The sequence below is a fragment of the Dromaius novaehollandiae genome, chromosome 1 (assembly GCF_036370855.1).
Source record: "Dromaius novaehollandiae isolate bDroNov1 chromosome 1, bDroNov1.hap1, whole genome shotgun sequence".
NCBI lineage: Eukaryota > Metazoa > Chordata > Aves > Casuariiformes > Dromaiidae > Dromaius > Dromaius novaehollandiae.
Window position 1 is genome coordinate 188,719,880 of NC_088098.1, and position 23,072 is coordinate 188,742,951.

A 23,072-nucleotide genomic window follows, 5' to 3' on the forward strand; every position below is an offset into this window, starting at 1 on the left:
CTATGTTTACATTATGTTATTAGAACTATGTTATGTGAATAACAGTAATTCAACAAGGTACTTGGTATTTCATTCAGAGTTTGCATTTGAAGACTGTGGGTTCAAAATACAGGTGCAGAATTTTATGTCTGAAAAAAGCAATACAGACTGTCAGGCAACTTAAAAATATATATATATATATGCAGAAATTTCCCTTCTATGGAACTTTTGCTAACAATATCTTCTCTTCCCCTCTCTTTTTTCACCCCTACTTCCAACAAATTTACTGAATTCTTATTTTGCATTAAGACATTTAACAGTTGCATGGGGGAGCAGGGAGATAACAAATTAAAGGCTCTGAAGAAATTCTAGCATTAAAAAAACTTCTTGAAATCGAGACCTGAGGAAGAGTGGGAAAAACTCCACTGACAACAGTACTTCCAGAAATTAATTTAAAAAATTTATCAGTCCCTTGAATGCTGGTTTCACTCAGGGTGTGGCCCAAAACCAAACAAAACCACCCGTCACTCCTTCCTTTGATTCATTTTCAAAGTGGAAAGAGAAGTAGAGCAACAACAAATGACTTTGATAGCAGGAGAAGCCTTCCACAAGGAAGCAACTCCCCCCAAAGGGGGCTCCGACGGCAACAGCCCACCTCTCCGGGGAACTGATCTTTTAAATGCTGCGGCTGCCCTGCCCTGCACGCTGGTACTGCCCTCTTGGCCCCGCAGCTGGGAATTTCTGACTGCTCAGAGACGCTCAGACACTCCGCATGATTCGCCAGAGCCAGGGAACCAGACAAAGTGCAAAACCCCTAACAGCGGGCCCTGGGGGCAGCAGCCCGGCTGACCTCACGCTGTGGGAACACTATAGCGTCCTGTCAGTGACGAAGTTTCTTCCCAGTTCCTACCAGTTAAAAGTCAGTTAAAAGGGTTTATATTTATCTTAAATGACAGTCATCTTTTCTACTGTAACTTCTCTTCTGCATGTTCATATGCAAGTCCAGTTATTTCAATCCTGCTAAGTGCTTGGCTTTAACAACAACACTGTCAATGAGCTCATAGCTTAATTATATACATGTTTATTCATGTTATTTTTTTCACGATTAGCAAAAAAGTTACATTCCTTTCCTCTTTTATGCAAAGAATTAAATGCAGGCAATCCAACTTACCTTGTCATTTTCTATCAGCTTTTGAACACCTTCTTCAATTCCTTTCCTCTCAACTAAACCACTCCAAATTTTTCAGTCTTTTTTCATATGAGATTTTCCCATGCTTCTCATTATTTTCATTCCATGTCTCTGAACCCCTTCTAAATCAGCCACAGTCTTTCAGAGATGGTGGCTGGTTCTAGATGCGCTATCCCAGAGTAAGAGGTTAATCGCTGCGGCACACAACATCATAAACAATATTCGCAGCATCTTGTTTTGGTACACATGGCAACATTTCTTTCTTGGTTTTATTTAAAAGTAAATCAAGGAAGTTAAATAGGATGCAGTATAGGAGCACATCTGTCAGTATACTCATCAATCTACAACAGCTACTTTCTTCAGCATGTGAAAAACGGTGCAACCGTAGGTTTTTGAAGGCATTAAAATTGTTTCATTTAGGCTTCAGAAAAATACAGCTACACTTACTGGCAACACTGGGACCAAGGAAATGAAAGGTTTATGCACACTGACCTACCTCAAAATCTATCAGCTGCAAGTTGGCAATAAGCGTCACTAGAAGGCCACTGTTGTACAGTTCTTGTGCCAGCTGAGCCACTATTTCTGTGGGTGGCTCCTTGTCTGTGGTGCCACACAGAATTTCCTTCATTGCTTGCAGGGATTTTGACACTTCTTCTGATGCCTGTGGACCAACATATAGTGCTGGGTTTTATTTATTTTAAAAGACAAGTGTTCAAACCCAAAGCTTCTAACTGTACCTATGACGACTGCATCTATTATTGAACAGTTTAATATTCTCAGGTAGTCACTGAGGCTGGACCATTCACACTGGATCCTGCAGGTCCTACACAAACACAAAGATGTATTCAACTGAGGGCATACCCTCAGTTATCGACCATGGGCATATGATAGGGTCAGAAGGGCACTTACCAACCTGTGTTAGCAGGATCCTCTACACTTTGGGAGACACACACCAAACGGGGATACTGGGCAGGCAGACTCCGGCTGCCAGGGGTGGAGGCTACAGGACCTCCCCATCCTGCTTCCTGCTGGATTATCCTGGCTCCTTTACAGATAAGCCAAATAAATCCTGGTAACCTGGCCACTTGGCATTGCCATAACTTGTTCTTCCTTGTCATCTATGCTCTGAGCCAGTATCTTCAGCAAGGACTTTCTCTACTGAGTTCCCAGGCACTGAAGTTTCAGGCTGGGAAATTATTAAACCACCTAACTTGCTTTCAGTAAAAGTCAACAGCTGCCACCAAACAAGCTAAAATAAGTCTTTCATCTTCTACTCCCACTTGATTTATTTTAATTCAATGCAACGTTTTAGGTGCCTAACCTAGAACACAAATCAAGAATTGCCTTATGAAAGCTTACAATTGAAAAATAAGAGAAATATGTATAAACAGGTAGTAGCTTGGTGCTCGTGGCAGTCAGCAGACTTAAATTAGCTTTGAATTATAATGTCCCACTTTCAAAGGGAAACAACCACTGGCTACAGCGAAGTAGCTTTGTCTCACTCTCTCCTCCTAGGTTTGTTCCATTTTATACAAATATATGTATATATTGTTCCATTTTATATAAATAAAGACTCCTTGGTGCAAATGCTTAATTATTTTTTGTTTGTTTGTTTCAAATCCTAAGTGCTCTAACCATTGGGCTATGAAGGTATGGCTCTCTCTGGGTCAGGATATATTAAACACATGCATGGCCTGCAGCTAGTGCACATATAGGGTTGGCTGGGTTTTTTTGGTGGGGAGTGGGAAGCAAGTAAGGAAGAGTTTTGAAAGCAAAGCTGAGAACAACAGGAAATTTCTAGGCAAGGTGATGAAAGTTTCTGGGGGAAAAAGAAAAAGCATTTGACATCTATATTGCGAAACACTTGCTTGAAATGAGTGTTTGCTTATCTAAGCAGAAGGAAAAAAAATGCAATCCAGAAAGACACACACACAAAACTCAAGAGTCATTTGTAAAAAGCTAACTGGACATCAGTGGATGTCCAAACCTATATCAATAATTTCAGTATCTCTCTCACAAAAACCGAAAGGAAAAACGTCATGCTTTCAAATATCACCACCTCAGTCCACACAAATTAACCCCACAGTGTTCAGGAGAGACATCTCTGGACTAGTGTTGATCTCCCAACATTTTTATAGTGATCTAACTCCTGGATTTTATTCATATTAATATAAACCTAGAAAAAGCCACCTTCACATTATATCTACCTAGGAGATTCAAGCATTCATTTTGCACAGTATTAAGGTATATTTTACCCCAATCTGTTTGTACCTGTTTGTAGTTTTATACTGGTTTAGATAGGCCAACACAAGTAGCATGCAAATGAATATGACTAAGTGATAACTTCAACCATAGTAGAAGTCTTTTTGTTCCTTAATGTAGCTCAATAAAAGAGCCTATTTTTAACCTCAAATGTTAGTGGTATGTCACTAGAGCTATCCCACAGAGTACAGATGGGATTAACAACAGGGGTGTTATCTTGTGAACTAAACCTCTAAATCCTTATAGGAATTGTGCAAATATTTCCATATCCAAAGAAAAACCCATATATTTTTGGCTTTTCACCCATTCTGCTTGGTAGAGTGTGAAAATCTCTGGCATTCGAGGTTAAAAAAAAAAAAAGATACCTCTATTTTCCTTTTAAATATAAGTAGTCCTTTCTGATACATAGAAGATGTCTGCAAGACTCAGTTTTAGGTTTAGTTCTCAAGAAGGAGGCCAAAAAGGATACTGCTGAAGGAGACAGAGCAATTACAGAACACTGTAGTGCTGATGGGGGTAACGGGGCACCACAGCTGTATTTCCCTAATCAATCTGCCATCTCATCCTCTCCTTTTCTTTGCCTCTTGTAGGTGCAATTTAAATTTCACATTTAACTTCTTCCCCCTTTATATTTATCTGGTATATTCTGTAATCTGTAATTCGACCCTCCACCAAAAGCAGCTCCTGGTGACATCTAAGGGCCTCTCTTCCACCCCTATCTGGCAAAATCTATCTGTAGGGAAACTATAATCCCAAACACAGATTCTTCAATTAACAGTCACTTCTAGCCTCCACTTTGACGTAAACCCTACTTAATCTTACTACATTTTTAGAATAATACCCTAAGTACATAAGCACTGTTTCTGGGATGGAAACTTGCTCAAAACTCAGAGGATAAGCACATTCCACCTCAAAGCAAACCCAAAAGCAAGTACATTCACTACAATACATGGAAAATAAGAGACAATAGAAAAGTAGCTCTAGAACAACTTGTCATAAGAAGCCAGGCAGCTCCTGACCCTCTTTAGGAAAATTTGCAAAAAACACTGCATCAGAAGTGCTCAGATCCAATGGCAACAGCAACAATATGAGCGAAAAAGTGCTGCAACTGTCACTTCACTAAAAGTTATGGAGCAAAAGAAAAGGTCACAGGAAACATCTAAGCACTTTAGCCATTTCCCTCCTCCTTCCAACTAAGCACAGTTGTCTTTCTGAATTATTAGACCATGCCCCTCTAGGTATATTACATCAGGATTGAATTTATTCCATTATATTTTGGAGGAGCCTGTTAGAGCAGAGGAAGCAAGGGGGGGGGGAGGGGGGGAAATTACTGACCTTCACAAAATCCTAAACAGAACAGTTTGTTTTGTACAAATGTCAGAAGTGGAATACATTCAACTTTTGACAATTAAAGCTACAGTAAGGGTGAACAGGCAGAAGATGAAACGCAAGCTGATTCCCAGCACACATATCAATTTAACATCTGCGTTGCTGTCGCTGCACGGGCTTCAGGGTCTGACCTCCAAAAGCAACTTGCTGGGTTGTGGTCTTGGTTTCTCCCTCGCTTCTCAGCTCCCTACCTACCAGCTTGAGAGGATCCAATCTCACGGCTGCAATCCAGCGTGGGTACGTGGCTGCGTCACAGGGGGGCTACAAGCTTGATTTGGAATAGCTGCGTAAGGGGAGAGAACGAGAGAGCAACCTGTCCTGACCTGCTCAGTGAAACTGGAGGCAGAAATGGTGAAAGCTTTGCCTCAGATGAAAACTTTAGAGGGCAATTTTGCCAAGGATGGCCATTTCTTCTCTGCTTTGGCCCAACACAAGAAATAACATGGTTATTTATCCACAGAGCATAGTTTGTAGCAACAGGCAACCCATAACGAGTTTGTGGATTAATTTTGGCATATCACATTTTGCATAAATGTTGAAATCTAACAAACCCCGGATTAGTCTGCTAACCTTATGGACTATATAGTCAGCTTTGGAGCTGGAGCACAGACAGACTACATAAGCTTATATAACTTCTTTAATTTAAGTTATAAACATGTTCAGCCTCTGCTGCTGCTAAAGTAGGGGTTTTGTCTGCATTAATATGTCTTTCCATACTTTTCAACAAGTTCAACAGTTAGTTGGACACTTCATGAGCTGAAGGTACTTAGTCTCAAGTCTGGTTCCCTCACAGATCTTATCATTATTGACTGAACAGGATCACAGCAGAAAGCAAGCAGCTTTCAATCACTGTGGCTGTAAGTCTAGTCCCCGAGAGGATATTATCAGATGCTAAACTGATACACTTCCATTTTGTTCAAGTTGCTGCTTCTCTTTAGTAGGAGCCCGTTTCTATTATGTGTCTACATCCAAGCCCCTGGCACCTAGTCAACTATAAGGCTTTTTAGGCACTAGTGCAACATGTGCTGTAGGAAAAGGTCACTTAAGCTGAAAGTAATGCAAGGCAGGAAATTGCGGCTCTTAGTTTTTAAAAATACTTTATGCTCGAGGGCTCTGTAATTCTCTGTGATTTGAAAATGTGCATTATTGCTCTGATCTCACGTCCGCTTTCCTTTTTAGTGCTAAACATGGCTGAAAATGCTCATGGCTGTACAATCCCAGCTATTCTGCGAGCAAGGGGGCAAAGGTGTTTTTACAAGCTGCCCTCTCCGTTTCTCCTGTCTACATGAGGAATTTCTTCCCAGGAAGACCTCAACACATTTCTCTCCTATCTGCAGCCTAATACAAATCTGAAGACCAGCTGATTAGGTTGCAAAAGTCCAGTCTACATTACAAAGTGGCTAATGCTACTGTGTCTTTATTGGAATATTCCAGTATTCCTGTGTTATAAAACATCTTGATCTTTTTTTTACCCCAGGGTTAACATTAGGTTAAAATTTAACTTGCTCTGCCAGGTCTAGAATACAATTTCTTAGCCTTAGCATTTTTTTTTGTTGTTGTTGTACTGTTCTCTACAGGAAGGCCAAAGCGCATAACAGTGTTCTTGGGGTAATAATTTAGTAGCCTTGGAAAAACCATATCATTATTAAGGAATGCAGCCTAAACTGTTACATTTTCCTCTATATTCCACAATTAAACAACACAGTTTAATAATACATATCTTTTCTATTAAGGGATTACAAAGTGATCCTATAAGTCTTAAAATTTTTCTGTTCTTGTAAAATATCCCATTTTCTTATAGATAGATTTTAAAGGGTAACATGGCAGGTTAAAATAGAGGTCTAATCCGTTGTTCACACAGAAGGCTGAATTTTTATTTCCATAGTTACATGATCTTTTTCCATACTCAAAGGCCAAGCTGCCTTTCCTGCAATGCTGCTTGTGTGTGTTATAGCAAAATACACAAAGCAGATATTTTGTTTCGGAAATAGAAACTTTGTACAAACAGGTTTTGAAAAGTCCCACAGGACATCACAGAGATGCTTTAACAAGAGGCCCCAACTTCAGCAGCTTTACTTAAATTTCTAGCTATACCAACTGGCCTAATACTTACAAATCTCAACCTCTACCTATAAATTTTGTTCTGCCCTTCTCCTTAGCTACAATCAACAGTAAAGGACACCACTTACATCAATTTCACACTTATCTTAGAAGTGCCGTATTACGTAGCCCTGATCCAGACTTGTTCGGCTTGTCAAAGGTGGAGATAAATGCATCTCCTGCTACGCAGTGTAGACTCAATCATCCCTTTTTGTTACTCCTCTTCAAGGCAGATTACAAAAGCCATAAAGGGAAAGGGTCAGGCCTTGAATAACCAACAGCCTGAACTGCAACTTTCATAACTTTCCGGATGTTATCTCTATTTTATCTCTGTTTCACAAACAGGTCAGCAAGCTCACACACACGTACACATGTTACAGGTCAGAATGGCTTATTCTTATTTTTATTCACCCAGGGACTTAATACAACATGTATGGCCATCCTAACAGTGGGAAAAAGAATCACGTGAAACTTTGCCACCTTTCCAAACTCAGATATTGTGTATATATATAAGACAAATAACAGGTTCTGATATTTGGCATCTGCCTATTGATCAGGAAATTCTCAACTGTTCATAAGAATATGGAGAACAGGCTCTTACAGCTATTTGTATTACTAGCACATTTCCAGTGCGCTGGAAATACAAAAATATGTTTTTAAACTGTTGCGATTTTACACAGCCCCATACAGTAATACGCACATAAAATCTGCCAGTGTGATGCAAAACACTCAAATGCGCAATCCATAAACTTCCAGTATTGCATGTTACACATCAGCATCAAAAGCACAAGGCTCCTTGATTTGGCTTTGTCTTGTTTTAGCTTTCAGACCCATTTAAAGATATTCTCACTGTGTGAATCAAACCAATTTTTCTCCTAAAAGAAGAGTGGCAAAACACCACTCCCTCCATGCCACGGTAAGGACTCCTAATAGCAGACTCTGAATCCAGTATCTGTGCAGCTTCAAAACCATCCCAAACTGACTGACTCCTGGTGCAGCTCCATGCTAAAGGGGTACACAGGAACAAATGGGGAGCTTCAGCGAACATCTAGGATCAGCAGACATGAACACAATCTCTTGAGTACCAGGCCATAATATTTTGCTAAAGGAGGCTGGTAAAGGCAAGCTAGCCAAACATACACAGTAGGAAGACTCCTTCTAAAAGGCAATATCATGAAATGGAAGAGACAGGTTTGCCCTGCCTGCACATGGATCCCTTTCCCACTTTTAATCATGCATGTGAAACAGAACTAGAGGTTGTAAGGTGCTTAAAAATAAAAAAGCAACCAGAAGAGCCAAGTTTTACACTCTTGGCACCAGCACCTAACCTAATAGTATCTGGAGTTTCTCCCATCTCTAGAGCAATTAGCAGAATGGGGAAGCTGCAACATGAAATGTTCCACCAAATCCCAGGACACGTGGCGCTTTGTGCAGAGCCAGAAGTCATTGGGGGCCAAGCTCTTCTTATCTTCTTCGCTTGGCTTCACCGTACATCAATGAAGTCAAAGGTAATTTTGCAACTGATGTTGGCAGGTGCCAAATCAAGTCCCCAGATACCCGCAATCCTGACAGGCACACAACCGTTCGTCCATGCAAACTGATCCCCGCTCGCTTTATCAGCAGAGGGATGATGGTTCTGGATATATTAAGTCTAACTATTAAAATACTGCTCTCTCGACCCTTCTGAGCAGTACCAAATTTGGTACAGCACCCAGAGACGAACAGAGGACAGGTTATGGTGATCTATCTGAATAAGCAGTCTTGTCACACACATTTAAATACGAGTGGAAGAGGCAAGACACTTCAAGTCATTTTACCTCCAGCTTTACTGCATTTCTGAACACTGATTAAAGACACTGCAGCCTTGCGGTCCTGTCTGCCAGAAAAACACTCACCACAGAACCAGTTTTAACTCACTTGGTTTCAGATTCCACTATAAACCCAAGTCTTCAACCAGCTATGCCAAAAACTGCTTATCTTGCACCTCATCTAGGCCAAGCGCGAAGGCAGCTTAGGCCAAGTTTCAGCTGACCCCAGACCAGTTTGCATTTCTAAACTAAAATCATGTGACACTTTAAAGGCTTTTCTTGCTGAGCTGGTTCAGAAAACGTTACCAAACCTGCAGGCACCGCAGATGGCTCTGGGTCACGGGCGCCGCACCCTAGCGTGTTTGGTTAGCAGCGAGGGGAGGATGTTTTAAAGAACATGCTTCAGTGACACCCTGTATGCAACCTGAACTGCTTCATGCTGACCCCAAGACCTTAAGAAGCCAGGATGTCACCCTCTTTTTCTGAGATGGGTCATGCATTCAGCCTATTAATGTCCTTTACAACATCCATCAACAGCATCCCTCAACAAAATACATAACTGCATATCAGTAATTAATTAAGCAGTATGACCAACATGTCACATGCTGTCAGCTCTTCAGGTTTGCTTAACAAATCTCCCATTCACTGCTGCTAACAGGGTTTCTCCGGCCCTGCTCCCTGTTCATGCACATCCTCCAGACAGTACCAGAGTTTGCGTCAGAAAGAAGAAAGAGGTGCAAAGCCCAAGCAAAAAGGCTTTGCAGAAGGTTTCATTTCCTAGGTTGTTAAATACTTCCCTTCTCTTCTGGTTAACCCCAGAATGGGAATTGCTTATTAAATCCAAGGCACAGCTTGGTTCCATATGATGGAGATTAACTCCCTATGAAATTTATGGAATTCTGCAATAAATGTAATTGCTCTGCACTACATCAAAGTGCAAACGGAAGGTCAGCAGGGCAACAGCACGTGTCAGAAAAACACCTTATTTATTTCAGATGTTGGGAAAGAGGCAGATGCTAGATAAGAAAGGCTTTAGTCCACTTTTCCAGTCCTGTCTTACCCTACTTAATTCTCTCCTTGTTACATTTGCTCTCCCAGTGCTGCAATACCTTCTTTGAAGTAGATTTTTAAAAAGGAAAAGGAAAAGAAAAAAAGAAACAGGAAAAAAAAGAAAAAGAAGATATTAGAAAGAGCACTTCAGAGGAAAAGAGGCCATGTGCGGTGTGCTCTATCAGCCTTCACACACACAGAGAAAATAAAAGTAAGGAATAAACATTCAAGCTTAGCCTATTTTTCAGTTAACAATGTATAAAAACCATTATGGCAACACTGCACACTTTTTTTCCTCCAGAAAAAGATGCATGGAGAAACTGGGTCAAATTCAATCCTTATCTAAGGAGACAAGCTCTACTGCAATCAACAGACCAGCTTGCACACTGGAAAAAAGTCTGAATGTGTCCTATTTTATTACTAGTCATAAGCATCATTCAGAAAAGTGTAAACTTCTGCATATTATGTGTGTAAATAACACATAGGAATGTGTCTTGGAAAAGATGTAAAACTGCCTTTATACTTACATGTGGCATCCCTTTGTCCCATCTCTCAAGTTGCACCCTCCCTCTCTTCCTGTTTCTCAAAAAGTCTTAACTAATTTACTGCTAAGCTCTCTCTACCTGTGTAGGACACAGCTTGGTAGCAATGATCATTTTTGCTCGATTTAAAAATAGCACCTCTGAAGCCCAGGTGGTTCTCCACTGAAGTTACCTGAAGTTTTACTAGCACAGTCAAGTCTCTCCTTGCCTGACCTTGCACCATCTCAGCTGCCCATGGCATCTTCACCTTGTAGCTGATCACTCGACTCAAGAAAGGAAACAAAGAAGTTCTCCACTTTCAGTTATTTAGGCCTTGCCACTCTCCTCTGCCAATACCGAATGCATCAGCAGCTGTCTCAGCCCACATACCACATTTGCTGTAGTACAGCAAGAGCTGAAGTGTCACAGGATACATCTCCTCCTCCAGGTCTCTGAAGCAAGTTCTACTTGGCAGCTATTTTGCAAGGGAGCAAGATCAAGGACACTGGGACTCATACTCCTAGGAGTCCTGGGAACTTTGATTTCCCAGGCACAGCGGCACCTCTCCAGTTCACGTGGCAAATGACAAGGAGAAGAAATCGGAAAAATCTGAGAGTCCCGATTCCCAAGCTGCTACTCGCACAGGCCCACAGGCTCCCACAGCTTTGGCAGCGGCGGGCCTGGGGCTCCCTCCCTGCAGGCCGCTCTAGAACGAGATCTGTGACCACCCTTTTATCAAAGATGGACACATTTCACCTCCCTCTGGAGCATAAATTGGAGGTAAAATTCAAAATCTCACGAGTCTGTAAAGCGCAAGGAATGGTACTGCACTTTGCTTTTCTCTGCTTTTGTTTCCAGTTAAATTTCTATAAACATACTTACCAAAACCAGCCAAACATTATTCGTTAGTTTAGCGGGTGAACAAGGTTTGAAAACCAGTGAACCAGTGACAATCCCATCCTGGTCTTTTCTTCCCCAAATCAAAATGTAAACAACATTCAAATAAACACAGGTCTACTGGGCTCACAAACCTTGTGTGTATACAGTAAGAGACACGGTGGTGTGATTGTTCTAACAAGAGTTACCTTCCCTGCCAAATTTTAACTTTATCTTTGTCACAGTACTAAAGATCTTCCCTGGGATTTACTTCTCTGAATGTAGGACCGTTAATCAAGCTATTTTCATTAATAGGTAGGATTTATTTCAGCCCAGCTCAGCACAAGCATTTAGATGATGGGTAACATTGCTGTGTAACCGGAGATCCTCCCTCCGGCTGGGGGAGAAAGGCCCTTTATGCTTCCTCCACATCCGACTGCAAGGTCCTGATTCAGGCAGCCACGCCAGCGTACGTCTAAACGCTGCCTAAAATAGCGCCACTTTCTTGACTTTCTGCCCTGCTGCTGAAGAATAGCTCTTCCTCCTTTCCTCCTCTCCCCGACCGCTCACACTCACCCCATTTGTGACGGCAACCGCCTCCATACAACCACGATAAACTAGGGTGGAGGACACCAAAAACTAGCCCCCTTCTCCTTTACCTGGACAAAACTGGTGCGTGCATGGTGGGGGGATACAGGCAGAGTTACCAGACTGATGGTTTCCCTGATCTCGACCCCACCTGGGCCCACGACTGGGCAAAGCAGGAGACCTGGGTGAGCAGGCTGTGAGAGGAGAGCAGGGCTGCTCCCCATTAAAAGCAGCACAGATTTAAGGCTTAACCTGACTGCTTAAGTGTTAAAAATACAGGACAACTCAAATGAACACAAATCACACAAGTCCGTCAGGTTTTTAGATATTTTAAATGGCCCGTTTGTATTCCATTCAATCTAATGCAAAATACGCGCTGCTATGAAGTCTGCAAGCTGCTTCCATCCTAATAAACCAGGGGGAATCTTCTGCCTCTTTTACTTTGTGAGGAAAATACACACCAGCTGTTCCGAGTTTTATGAAAAATTTAAATCAAGTTTTCAATTTTCTAAGAAGCCTGCATTTCTCCTACTTTGTCACTGACATCCAAATAAACAAAAAAGCTCAAAGTCAAAATCCTCAAAACCCCGACTCAGAGGAGTCATACTGCAAAGCAAATTAAAAAAAAAATCTAGAGCTTCTGCCTTGAATGTCTTCTCTAATCAGCTTCTGAAGGATGCATTCAGCAGGGAGGGGAGAACCTGATAACTTATTTATTTGCAGTTTTAGTTCAGAGTCAAATTCTGTTACAGCTCTTCAGTTAACTGAAGGCATTTCAAAGTGAGACATCAAATATCAGAGGCCTCACTGAAATCCATGTGACTGATGTTACATAATTAACTCACTCAGAGCTGCTCTCTTTCAACCTAAGAGTTTCAAGAGAATCCCACTACAGACACTATGGGAACTAAGGTTCATTTCTAATGCAAGCTCATACAGAAGCTGGGAGAAGCACAACACCTGAATACAAACATCAGCTGCATAAAAACTGCTTCAGCATTGCTTATCAGCTATTTCTGTTTCCACTGTCATTCAGCTTTACCCTGAAATTAGTTTGCTGTTAATTAAAAGCATATACTTTTTTGGCCTCTACTGCAACGACACTGCAGAGTGTCAGAGCCTCTGATGCAAAAAGTTTTGTAAAGGTTTTGATTTTATGGAAGCACAAATGCCTCAGTGGAAGTATTTTCTCTGCTGGGTTGCGCCTTCCGAACTGTGCACCAGAAGAGGTCAGAAGTGCAGGGGCCAAAGAAACACAGGTTGGTGTCACGGCATTAGAAGCAAAAGCAGGATGCAATACTATCAGCAAAAACGTAGCACCATAATTAGAACATGAGTGGCAGAGTTCACTTAGTAAGGGCGAGCACAAAAAAGTTTGGAAAGGATTGATGAAGCGAGATCTCTTTTACAAGCCTCTAAATACACACACATATGCTGACTGAGGTGACCAACGTTCATCAGAACTTAGTTCTGCTTGTGGGTACCTACGCTTTAACTGGCGGTCTCATTTATCACCCTGCTAAAGCAATTAACAGTGAAATATTTTTCAAATAGTCTCGTGGGCCATTTTGCTAGATGTGTTGCTATTCAAAGCAGTAGCAGTTTACCTTTCTTTCTGTGTGAGGCTGCTGGATCTCAACATTTTTTTTTTTGCCCCCCACATCTGTTGCCCTTTACTTACACAAAAGCTCACTGATTTCAGTAGAACTGTTCATACATAAAGTTACTTGCATGTAAAAGTGCCTGCAGAATCAGGGCAGCAGGTGAACACCATTTCATTCCCTTTATTCTGCTGTTCCCCCAGTATAAAAACCTTATCGGTCTTCTACAACATTACCTCATACCTTGTCTGTTTTTTTTTCTTGTTTTTCCAATATGGCCATGTTTTCTTTCAGAATTTTCACAATCTCAGCAGGATTTTTGTGCGATTTACTAAACAAAGGCATGTTTTTTCTTCACCTGGATTTCTTCTTTCAGCATAGGAGAGGGCTGCCTTAAAGCAAATGAGAAACAAAAATAGCTTTTAAGGTTTATACAAAACTGCAATAAAAACACACAAAGACATTATGTACAAGAAATGGCTGTGCCTCAGGCACTGTATCTTGCTGCAACTACTCATAAGCCACGCAGGTCCTGGGACATAGCTATTGCAGGCTCATGCAAGATTCACAGCCAGCATGAGCATGTAGAAAGCAGCTACTGAGCACCTCCGCAGGACCTGGGTGCTCTCCAAAGCCTCAGACCTACAGATCATGTTCAGTGCTCCGGTGAGCCTGCATGCAACACATCCAACGTTTTTGGACATTAAATATCTGGCAGGTCCCACTGCATTTCTGATATTTTTTTTTTTTGCCAAGCTTTACCAATTTTATCTAGATGCAGAGTAACTTCAGAAGCCAGCACACCAAAAGTGTCCTTTGTTTAAAACATTGCAAGATAAGGTCCCAGCTTCTCACTCACCACTCATTCTTTTTCAATTACTTTTCTTTTTTTTTCTTTTTTTTTTTTCCCTCCAGTGTAAAGGTTCTTGAAATGAAGTAGTTCAAGCTACCCACTATGTCTGACTGACTTCAAGAATCCTTCAGCACCTGTGGGTTCAGTTCCCACTTACGTAAAACTTCGCCTGACTTAAATATGGAGCAGAGGATCAGGCCCAAATATGGGCACAAATGTTTTCATGACATTTAAATGAAAGAGCATTTTAATGAAAATATTTTTGTTTGTTTAATTTAAAGCATTCTTCCTGTGCATGGCTGGAAAGGCAAATATCACATCAGTGTACAAACACATGTAAGAAACCAAGGAGCTTAGTTTCAGCAGGCTTCTGATCCTACAAAGCATAAAGCGGTGAACTCCCATGGGTTTTGCTGAGGGGCTGATACAAATATCTACTGCAGTAACTGGAAAAGACTACAGACTGGATTATGCTCCGGTTAAGCCAGTACCACTTTACAGGAAAAGCACAGCATTGTTCTGGCCTGTGTTCCAGTTTGTAGGACATGAGGCTGATAAAAAACACAAAACCAATAATAATCTCAAACTTCCATCTCTTTCCACAACAAAAGACACCAATAACCACCAACCTCCCCCATACGCATCTGCAAGATGGCTTGTGAAAGCACACATATACACAAATCACTCCAATTTCCTTATTCTTTTTCATCTCTTACAATTAAAAAGAAAACATTATATAAGAGGTTTTAAAGGAGAGAATTAAATAAGCATAACATATATTTAAGAAAACAAAGCAGGACTGTGTAACGTTTTCCCAGTGGTCCCAAAGAACACACTTCTCTCACACTGCTGTTGTTATTACTGAAATGCTTCAGAGTCCGCCACGAACCACGATCCCATTTGTGCCACATATCCACGTGGTACTAATCCCCAAAATATCGTACACAATTAAGACACAGATTATACATGTACTTACAAATAACAAATAGCAAACATGTAAAGCTGTAGATTTTGCATCCAAACCATAGGAGTACTTAAAAGAAGTCCAGGCAGATTCTGCCCGAACATCTTGTTAAAAACATTTCGAAATAGTTTTGCACGTTATCTCTACAAGAACAGCTTTTATTACGTGAAGGAAATATTTTAAAAATATTTAAACTGAAAGTTCCTTAATGGTATCCAGAATAGATGAAATTGTAAATAGTTTCTCATTTGTTGCTAGGTTAGTTTTATAGAAATACTTTCACATTCAGCTTCTGAAAGTTCGGGTTTCCATTTTCAAGCTCTGCCCGGTTCTGTTCAAACTGATTTTTATTTCTGAAGTTTTGGCTACGTAACCTTCGATACTTGGCCGAGCTCTAGCCCAAGGAGGCGAAAGGAGCGCTTAGCACCGCTCCCATGGAGCTCAGAACTGTGGTTTTTGGCAGCACCTTGACTAGCAACAGAGCAGAGTCGCACCTCTCGACTTGCCAGCACGCAAGGCTGACGACTGGGTATACCTAAGGACTAGCTCATTTGGGCACGTTCAGCTACATACGAGTCCTGGAAAAGAATGAGCCTCTCATCGGTTAGCTTCATGCTTACGGCCAAATCAAGCATTATACAATAAATCTGCTTGAGAGCTGCTAGCAAGCACTCTACAGCCCCACACAGTCTGCAATTAAAAGATCAGTAGCACAGAACACACTTCGAAAAGCAGCCGACTCTGCGTGGTTTTATCATCCGTGAAGACGAGGCATGAGCATATGAAGATGCAAGAGAGTCTGAGAGCAGAAGCCTAACTGGTATGCTCCGTTTTAGAAAAAATTATTTTCAGGTCAGGTGTGGCAGGTTAATTCAGATTGCTAAAGACATCCTTTCACCTCCCCCTTCTAGATGTCTCCAAGCAAGGGAAAGCATAAAGGGAGGTAATTTGAGTTTTAAACTGAAGGAGTCACAAACGAGAAGTTCTGAGATTAAAAGTCCGTATTTCTAACTGGTGCATTGACTATGTACTACGAACACTCCTCCTCCCCCCCACCCCCTGCAAAAAAGAAATAACTTACATACCTATCTAGAATATAATGTCTGTATTTAAATTACCACTGATGTTACCATAGCTCCAGCACGATTTTCTAGCACAGCAGCTAGACTGGGACTTTTCCTCTACATAGTTCCCAGCTCACCCCTGACTCACCACAGCACTGCCCAGTGATAACTGATCCTTAAACTCCACTTCAGCCCCTACCAGTGTCCTAATCGCAACAGCCAGATCACTGATAATATGGCAGGAAGGGACTCAGGAGACTGCCGGGCTCAGCCCTCTGCTGAACAGAGCCAATTCTCCACTTCACTTATCAGTCTTACATACAAAGCAAAGCATCCATTGCATGCAAGTGGAGGGAGATGGAGAGGAAAAGGGGAAATGATAGCCATTAACAGACAGAAAAGGGCATCTAAGATCTCTCTGGGATTTACCCCTTCCCAGGACACAATATTTAACCCATCAGCATCCAGCAGGAGTTTCCATTCATGCAGCACTTCAGAAAATACTTACTGGTAAGGTTACCATCAGACTCCAGTCTGCTTTCCTTTTCCATGCATGAACATCCTAGTGGGCACACGCTCTTCACAATCACACATAGGGGCAAATGGTGGTAAAATCACTTTGCTGAGATTTGGAAGTTGCACCCCTTAGTCTTACTGCTGGCGGCTCCACAAAACAAGGACTCCTTCCCGCCAGACTCGTTTCTCACGACCGGATTCTCTAGCATCTAAGCAAGCATGAGCTTTGGCTAAAGCACCTCCCACGGCTGGGGCATTTCTACCCTGTCCTCCTCCTTGTAGAGTGCTCTTCTAAGCTTTACTTGGAAGCTTTTCTCTTCAACAGAGGCACTAATGTTGCTTAGATTTCTTACTCTTCCATCACCTATTTTCATTTAATTTGTTGTACCGCAGTATTTTCCAGACATCTAGCCCTCTGTCAAAGTTGCTTGAAATGGGCCAGTAAGTTCAAAAGCTACCACTGGAAGCGAATTGGGATGAGAGATGGACTGTGTGACCATATAAGCTTCATTTTTTCCAGAGACCTGGTATTTCTAAAAATAACTGAAATACGACAATGAATGAAAACTGAAAAAAGCAACACAGGTTTACCAAATGTAACTCAGTATCAGGTAATGCACTTGCAGACAGAAGAGTATCTGCTTCAAGATGAGGAATTACCAAGAGAAATGACAAAGTCACCTGGTGACTATACCAATATTTTACAGACAGGAGAAAGACAAATGCAAATCTATGATGAATTAAGTAATTTCCAGTGGAAATACAGCATATATGTTTTTGCACCAAGTACTGATGAGACTTCATCTGGACTACTGTACGCAATCCCAAACACCCGCAGTCAAATAAAATCCACCAAAATTAGAACTGGTGCAGAAAAGGACCCTAGGATGGTGAGAAAAACTGAAAGACTACCATGTAAGCGGACACTAAAATTGCCCACCTTAGTCAGCTTAAGAACAAAAACACAGGGAAACAGGATTAGAGTGGGAGGAAAAAAACCAAAAAGTTATTTCAGCTAATAAAATAACAACACATTATTTATGCACAAACAAATAGCTATAAACTGCCAATGAATAAACTTCAGCTGCAAATCGAAGGTTTCCAACCACTGGAGCTTTGGGAGTTTGAAATAACCAGGCACAACACAGAACATCTGTTCATAAATTTTCAACACAGTTGTCTGGCAGCAAGGGACTGGGCTGAACGAACCCCCTTCCTGCTTTCCAGGAAAACTTTTTCCATCTAAGGGTTATTCAGCAGCATATGTTTTTATATCTTCAGAAATGCATTGCAGTCACTTCTGATTTCCTCGCGTGGAACAGCCAACTTTTGTGACACTGGCTGTGATGACAGCAGTTCACCTGTACTCCTGTCAGGAGCTGAGGAGACCAAGGAAAGACACAGCTACATCTCACCGGACCGACTTTGACTGCCTCAGAGGTTGTCTCCCCTGTTGACAGGGGAAACGCTCTTGCAGCATGGCGCAAGGACCGGTGCATGGCCAGAATCTGCTCTGCCTACCAGTACAAACAGAAAATTTCAGCCTCCAGTGCTGGGGAGCCCAACGCACACCAAGAGCCCTACCCTCCCAAAAACACATTCAGGGAATGTTATTCAATGGAAAAAAGGTTTTGCTTTTATGTAAGTGACAAAGACAGCAAAAGACACTTTTAAAGCACCAATTTTTAAATGTTTAGCCATATCTGTTAAAGTTAGAATAAAGAAAACAAAAAACATTTCACATAGACTAAAGCAGTTAGTTGCATCCAGAGGCATGTGAGGTTCACCAGGAGTGAGTTCCAGGGTATCCAGCAGCCTGTCAGAAATAACACAACATCCCTTTACACTCAGAGCATGCCCTCCCTCAGAGACCTCCAACCCTGCAAACATCTAATTAAGATGGAAAACACACTTCCAAAAAAGCTGTACGCATACTCTTAGTCTCCCCTCCCTACAAAGGGAAACCTGCAGCACCTGAAGAAAGATTAGAAGACTTGTGCAAGGCCACATAAAAAAATTAGTGGCTGTGCCAAGAATAAAACCTAAATCATTTGACACTCCAGCCTATGCTTTTCAGCCATCAAACATCTCTTCTGCCAACTGAGCAGCTCATAAAGAGAATATGCTAAAAATAAATAAAAATTAGTGCAGCTAGAGCTCTAATACAACTAAGAAATGCACTAAGAAACCTAGTTTTGTTTATAGTCACTCTCCCCACGTTCTCCTTTGCTACTAATCATATACTTTCTTAATAGATTACAGCGAAGCTGAGCTTTTAAGAACAATGAAGGAAAAATGCAGACAGCAACATTACTCTAATCATCAGCCGATCCCACCATAAAGTGACTCAGTTAAGCGGTTCAATAGCAAACACTTCCTCCTGCCCACAAGCCCAAGAATGAGAGCGTGTGATCCAGCCGACGCATTCTTCGCAGATGCTCCTCCGGACAAGCATTTTGCTCTTCAAAAATGAATGAGTGGATAATTTCCCTCCCTTCAAATGGAGGCAAGCAAGGATCACGCATTTGTCTTTTCTTACCTCTTAGCCTTCACCTACTTATTTATCAGAATCAAAACATTTTATTAATTCATCCTGGGTGAGAGGTTCTTTCATGGAAAGAAAAGAGATGTTCATTTTCTGTTCACTTCAGTGTGCATAAAACCCATACACTTTGGGTTTTAATTAGCACACTTCCATCACAGTTTTGCTGGATTAGTCTCTATATAATGAATGAGATGCTTCATTCCCTCTTCATTACTTTCTCCCACAACATTTGGTAAAGTTGTTGCAATTACAGGGTCCAGTAATCAAACTGGGAAACAGAAGACAAGTGAGCACCTGGGCAAGTCCAATCTGTCCACCCACGTGCAGTTTCCCTCCTAGGATCCATGTTTCATTCAGCAAGCAGGATGAATCAGGGCTATACAAGAGAATTTACAGGCAAAAGTCCCAACGCATTGCTGATTTTGAAAGGTACGTTGTAAATGAGACACAAGATTAAGAGAAGAGAGAACAGTTCTACGTTAGAATGGATGAACACTGTCTCTGCTCTGCAGCAAGATTACTCCAAAACCCAGAAATTCACTCATAATAAGCCTTGCAGTTGGCTACTTGTTGCGTTCCTGATTTTGGAAGTACCTAGAGTGAAGGTGGGTAATGGCTGAAACTTTACCTTGAAGATGCAAAACCCTGCAGTAATGCTCACTACTGCCCCCTGACACACACCTTTCTAAACAGGTGGCATGCATCTTGAAGATGGGAAAGAACGGGAATAATAGTATCACTTAATTGTACGATACTATTATGAAATTAAAGACATTGATGGTGATGACCCACTCAAGTGCTGTGATGTTGCTCTATAGAAGCACTCAAAGAAATTAATCATTTTATATTTATTTGAGGGTTTGGATGCCATACAATAAAAACAAGAAACCTACATAGTCTCTCAGCAAACATGGGGGATAAAATGAGACACTGAATAGCTATCTGGTTGCCGAGGTCACAATTTGATAAACACTTTGCTCCATGACAGAGCCATCCTACCCCTTGCCTAGTCGCATCCCCACACCACAGCCTCTGCTGGACTGGTAGACCTTTTCTGCATGGCCATGTGGTGAGCCAGGCCAAGGAACTGATCCAGGATAAAGAAAAGCCTCATGGGGAAAAAAAGGCAAATTGGTTTCCAGTGCAGTTCACAGCTTTATGAACAGTTGTACCAACACAACAGGGAGGGAAAAGAAGGAAGAAAGGAGGGTGGAGAGAGAGCGCTGCTGAAGCAGACACTACAGCTGAGATGTTCCTCAAACTAAAGCCAGGATGAAGCAGTGATCACAGGGAAGCAGGTGCAAGCGTGTGATTATGCAATTCAAGGCTCAGCCTTAATGGGTCTATCCTCAGGAAGGTAGAGAGACCAAACTACACTGATATAGATAAATGCCAGAATTAGGAACAGTCTGCGTGTTTGACTTTGCTGTCTAGTGTCCTTTCATTGTAGCAAGCCCTGTGCTACTGCACCTATCACAAAACACGCACTATAAAACAACAGTTATGTGTTACGATGCAATATAACATTCAGATTCTAAAACCAGGCAGAAGTTTCATCCATGCTCATACCTGCAAGGCTCATCCTGGTACCACAAGATTACATAGCCTCCACCACTGATGCTAACAAACGAGCTAGAAGGAGCAGATTACTACATCTGTGTTGAATAAAACTGGAAATATAAGAAACCGGTGGATCTTAAGTCACTAAATTTGTCAGGATTGGTGAGAGTCGAGAATATTGGATATCCCTATTTCCATTCATCAACATGGAGGCCTTTCAAACCTAAAAAATTAGGAATTCAATTCTACACCTAACTGTAGTCCAGAGCAAAACTCCCACAAGCTCAGCTGTGCAGAGTGAGGTCTCTTACCTAATGTTTCTGAAGTACCTATGATTCTAAGATAACATCCTTTAACAGCTTCTCATTTATTTAAGTAAAGGGGAAAACAAGCTAAGTTTCCATTTCTAATCATAATAACAACTGCAGAAATAATGGAAACTGGTTAGAGAATTTAAGCAACATAGGCAGCAGAACAGGACTTCCTCTGCATCCATCAGGGAGGAATGTTAATAAGGTTTTTAGTCATACAAAACAAAAAGCAAAAGTTACCTCTCCAAACAGCATTAACCTGCCTGTGCCTTTAGCAAGCCAGATGCAGCACTTTTAATAGCTTCTGAACGCATTAAAGTAATTCGGTACAGTACATCACTGATCTCACTTTACTCCTCAGATCACTCCAACAAAGTCTTTACTGAGGAAACCTTCCCCCAAGTTTGAGGGAAGTTTTGCCTGAATACAAACTTTACGAACAGCCCATTTCATGGCACCGGCACATCAGGTTGACAAGACCTATCAACTATAAGCAGAGAGAGGGTTAATTTACGTATGTAGTTTCCTGTGACAGTTCACACACACACTCATCTTACACGCACCTCCGATCGCGCCCGAGCCTCTCCCGCGAGCGGCTACGCTCTCGCCGCTCCGCAGCTCAGTGGCGAGCCCGCAGCTGCAGCAGCCAGTGAAATGATACATTGCAGACAGTTTATTTTTGGAAACCGCACTGTAAATAAACCCATTTCCAGAGATGTTCCATGGACACGGAGCGCTTGGCCGCGGAGCCGGCGCCTTATGCAACAGAAGCAGCATTGTTTAGGATCGCCTCTTTCAACAAGCCACTCCTGGAAACGCAGTTTACAGAGCTATAAAAAGCGTAACTATAGGGGATAAACAAGCGAGCTGGACACGCTCTCGCTAGCTAGAAAACACGAGTCCTACCAAGCCAACTTCGCGCCGGTCGGGGACGACCCGCGCGGACGCCCCGGCGCCGCCGAGCGCCCCGCGGTGCTGGACAGCGCCCCGCCGCCGCGGCCCGGCCCGGCCGCGCCGCCCCGCTCGCCGCCGCTCGCCGCCGCTCACCGCCGGCGCGGCCTCCTCCGCCGCGCGGCACCGCCGCATCCAGCCGCCGGAGCGGCCGCCGCGCCCGCGCGCCCCGCTGGAAATTTCCGCTCCGCGCCGCTGCCCCGGCCCCGCGCGCGCGCCCCCCCTCCCCCCCCCGCCCGGCGGAGCGGCGCGCGCGCCCGCCGCGGGCACGAGCCCCCCCCGCCCCGCCGCGCTCCGCGCGGGGAGAGGCAGCAACTCGGCGGCGCCTCGGTAAGTTTCCATCTAAGCTGCGCCGCGGAAACGCGCTAGCTACGGTCGGTTTGGAAACGGCAACGCGACACAGCAAAAAAAGCCCCCCACAGCACCATGCAACAAAAACGCCCTGAAATGACAACTGCCGCCAGCTATTAGCGAGCGCACAAATAAAGCGACATGCAATTAAAGGGACTCACAACGCTCCCCTTTCTCCCTCGGCAGCTGTTTCTCAGCAAGCGCCACATCCGCGCGGAGGGAATCGCCCCGGGCTTCCCCCGCCGCCGCGCAGCGTGCGCCAAAGGACCCGCGCTCCCAGCCGCGGCGAGCGGCGCGGGGTCTCCAGCGCCATCCTCGCGCAGACCGCCGCCGCCCCTCGGCGCGGTCAGGGCTGGGTGCGTATTTGCGTTGGAGTCGCCAGCTCGGGCGAGATTTCACCTCCTGCCCCCTCCCTCTTAGCGCTAACTCCAGCCAAAGTTGCGCATTATTAAAAAGAACCCTGTATACGAAGACACTGGCGCGGGACAACTGACCTCGGCCCGCGCGGCGCGCTCTCCCGCGGCCCCGTCCGAGCTCCGCGCGGGCCGCACCTGGGCAGCCCCAACCGAGGCGAGGCGCCCACCTTCCCAAGGT

The 23,072-nt window shown here is 43.1% G+C and overlaps 1 protein-coding gene across 1 annotated transcript in view; it reads right to left on the reverse strand.

Annotated features, from left to right (window-relative positions):
- The window catches only part of CAB39L (calcium binding protein 39 like), a 36,091-nt gene extending 22,342 nt beyond the window's left edge, over positions 1 to 13,749 (reverse strand). Inside the window, 3 exon segments of the mRNA XM_026108364.2 lie at positions 1,665 to 1,829; positions 13,607 to 13,709; positions 13,711 to 13,749. Of these exon segments, the coding sequence (XP_025964149.2) occupies positions 1,665 to 1,829; positions 13,607 to 13,709; positions 13,711 to 13,742 (300 nt within the window). The 5' untranslated portion in view covers positions 13,743 to 13,749.
- Positions 13,750 to 23,072: the final 9,323 nt, after the last annotated feature.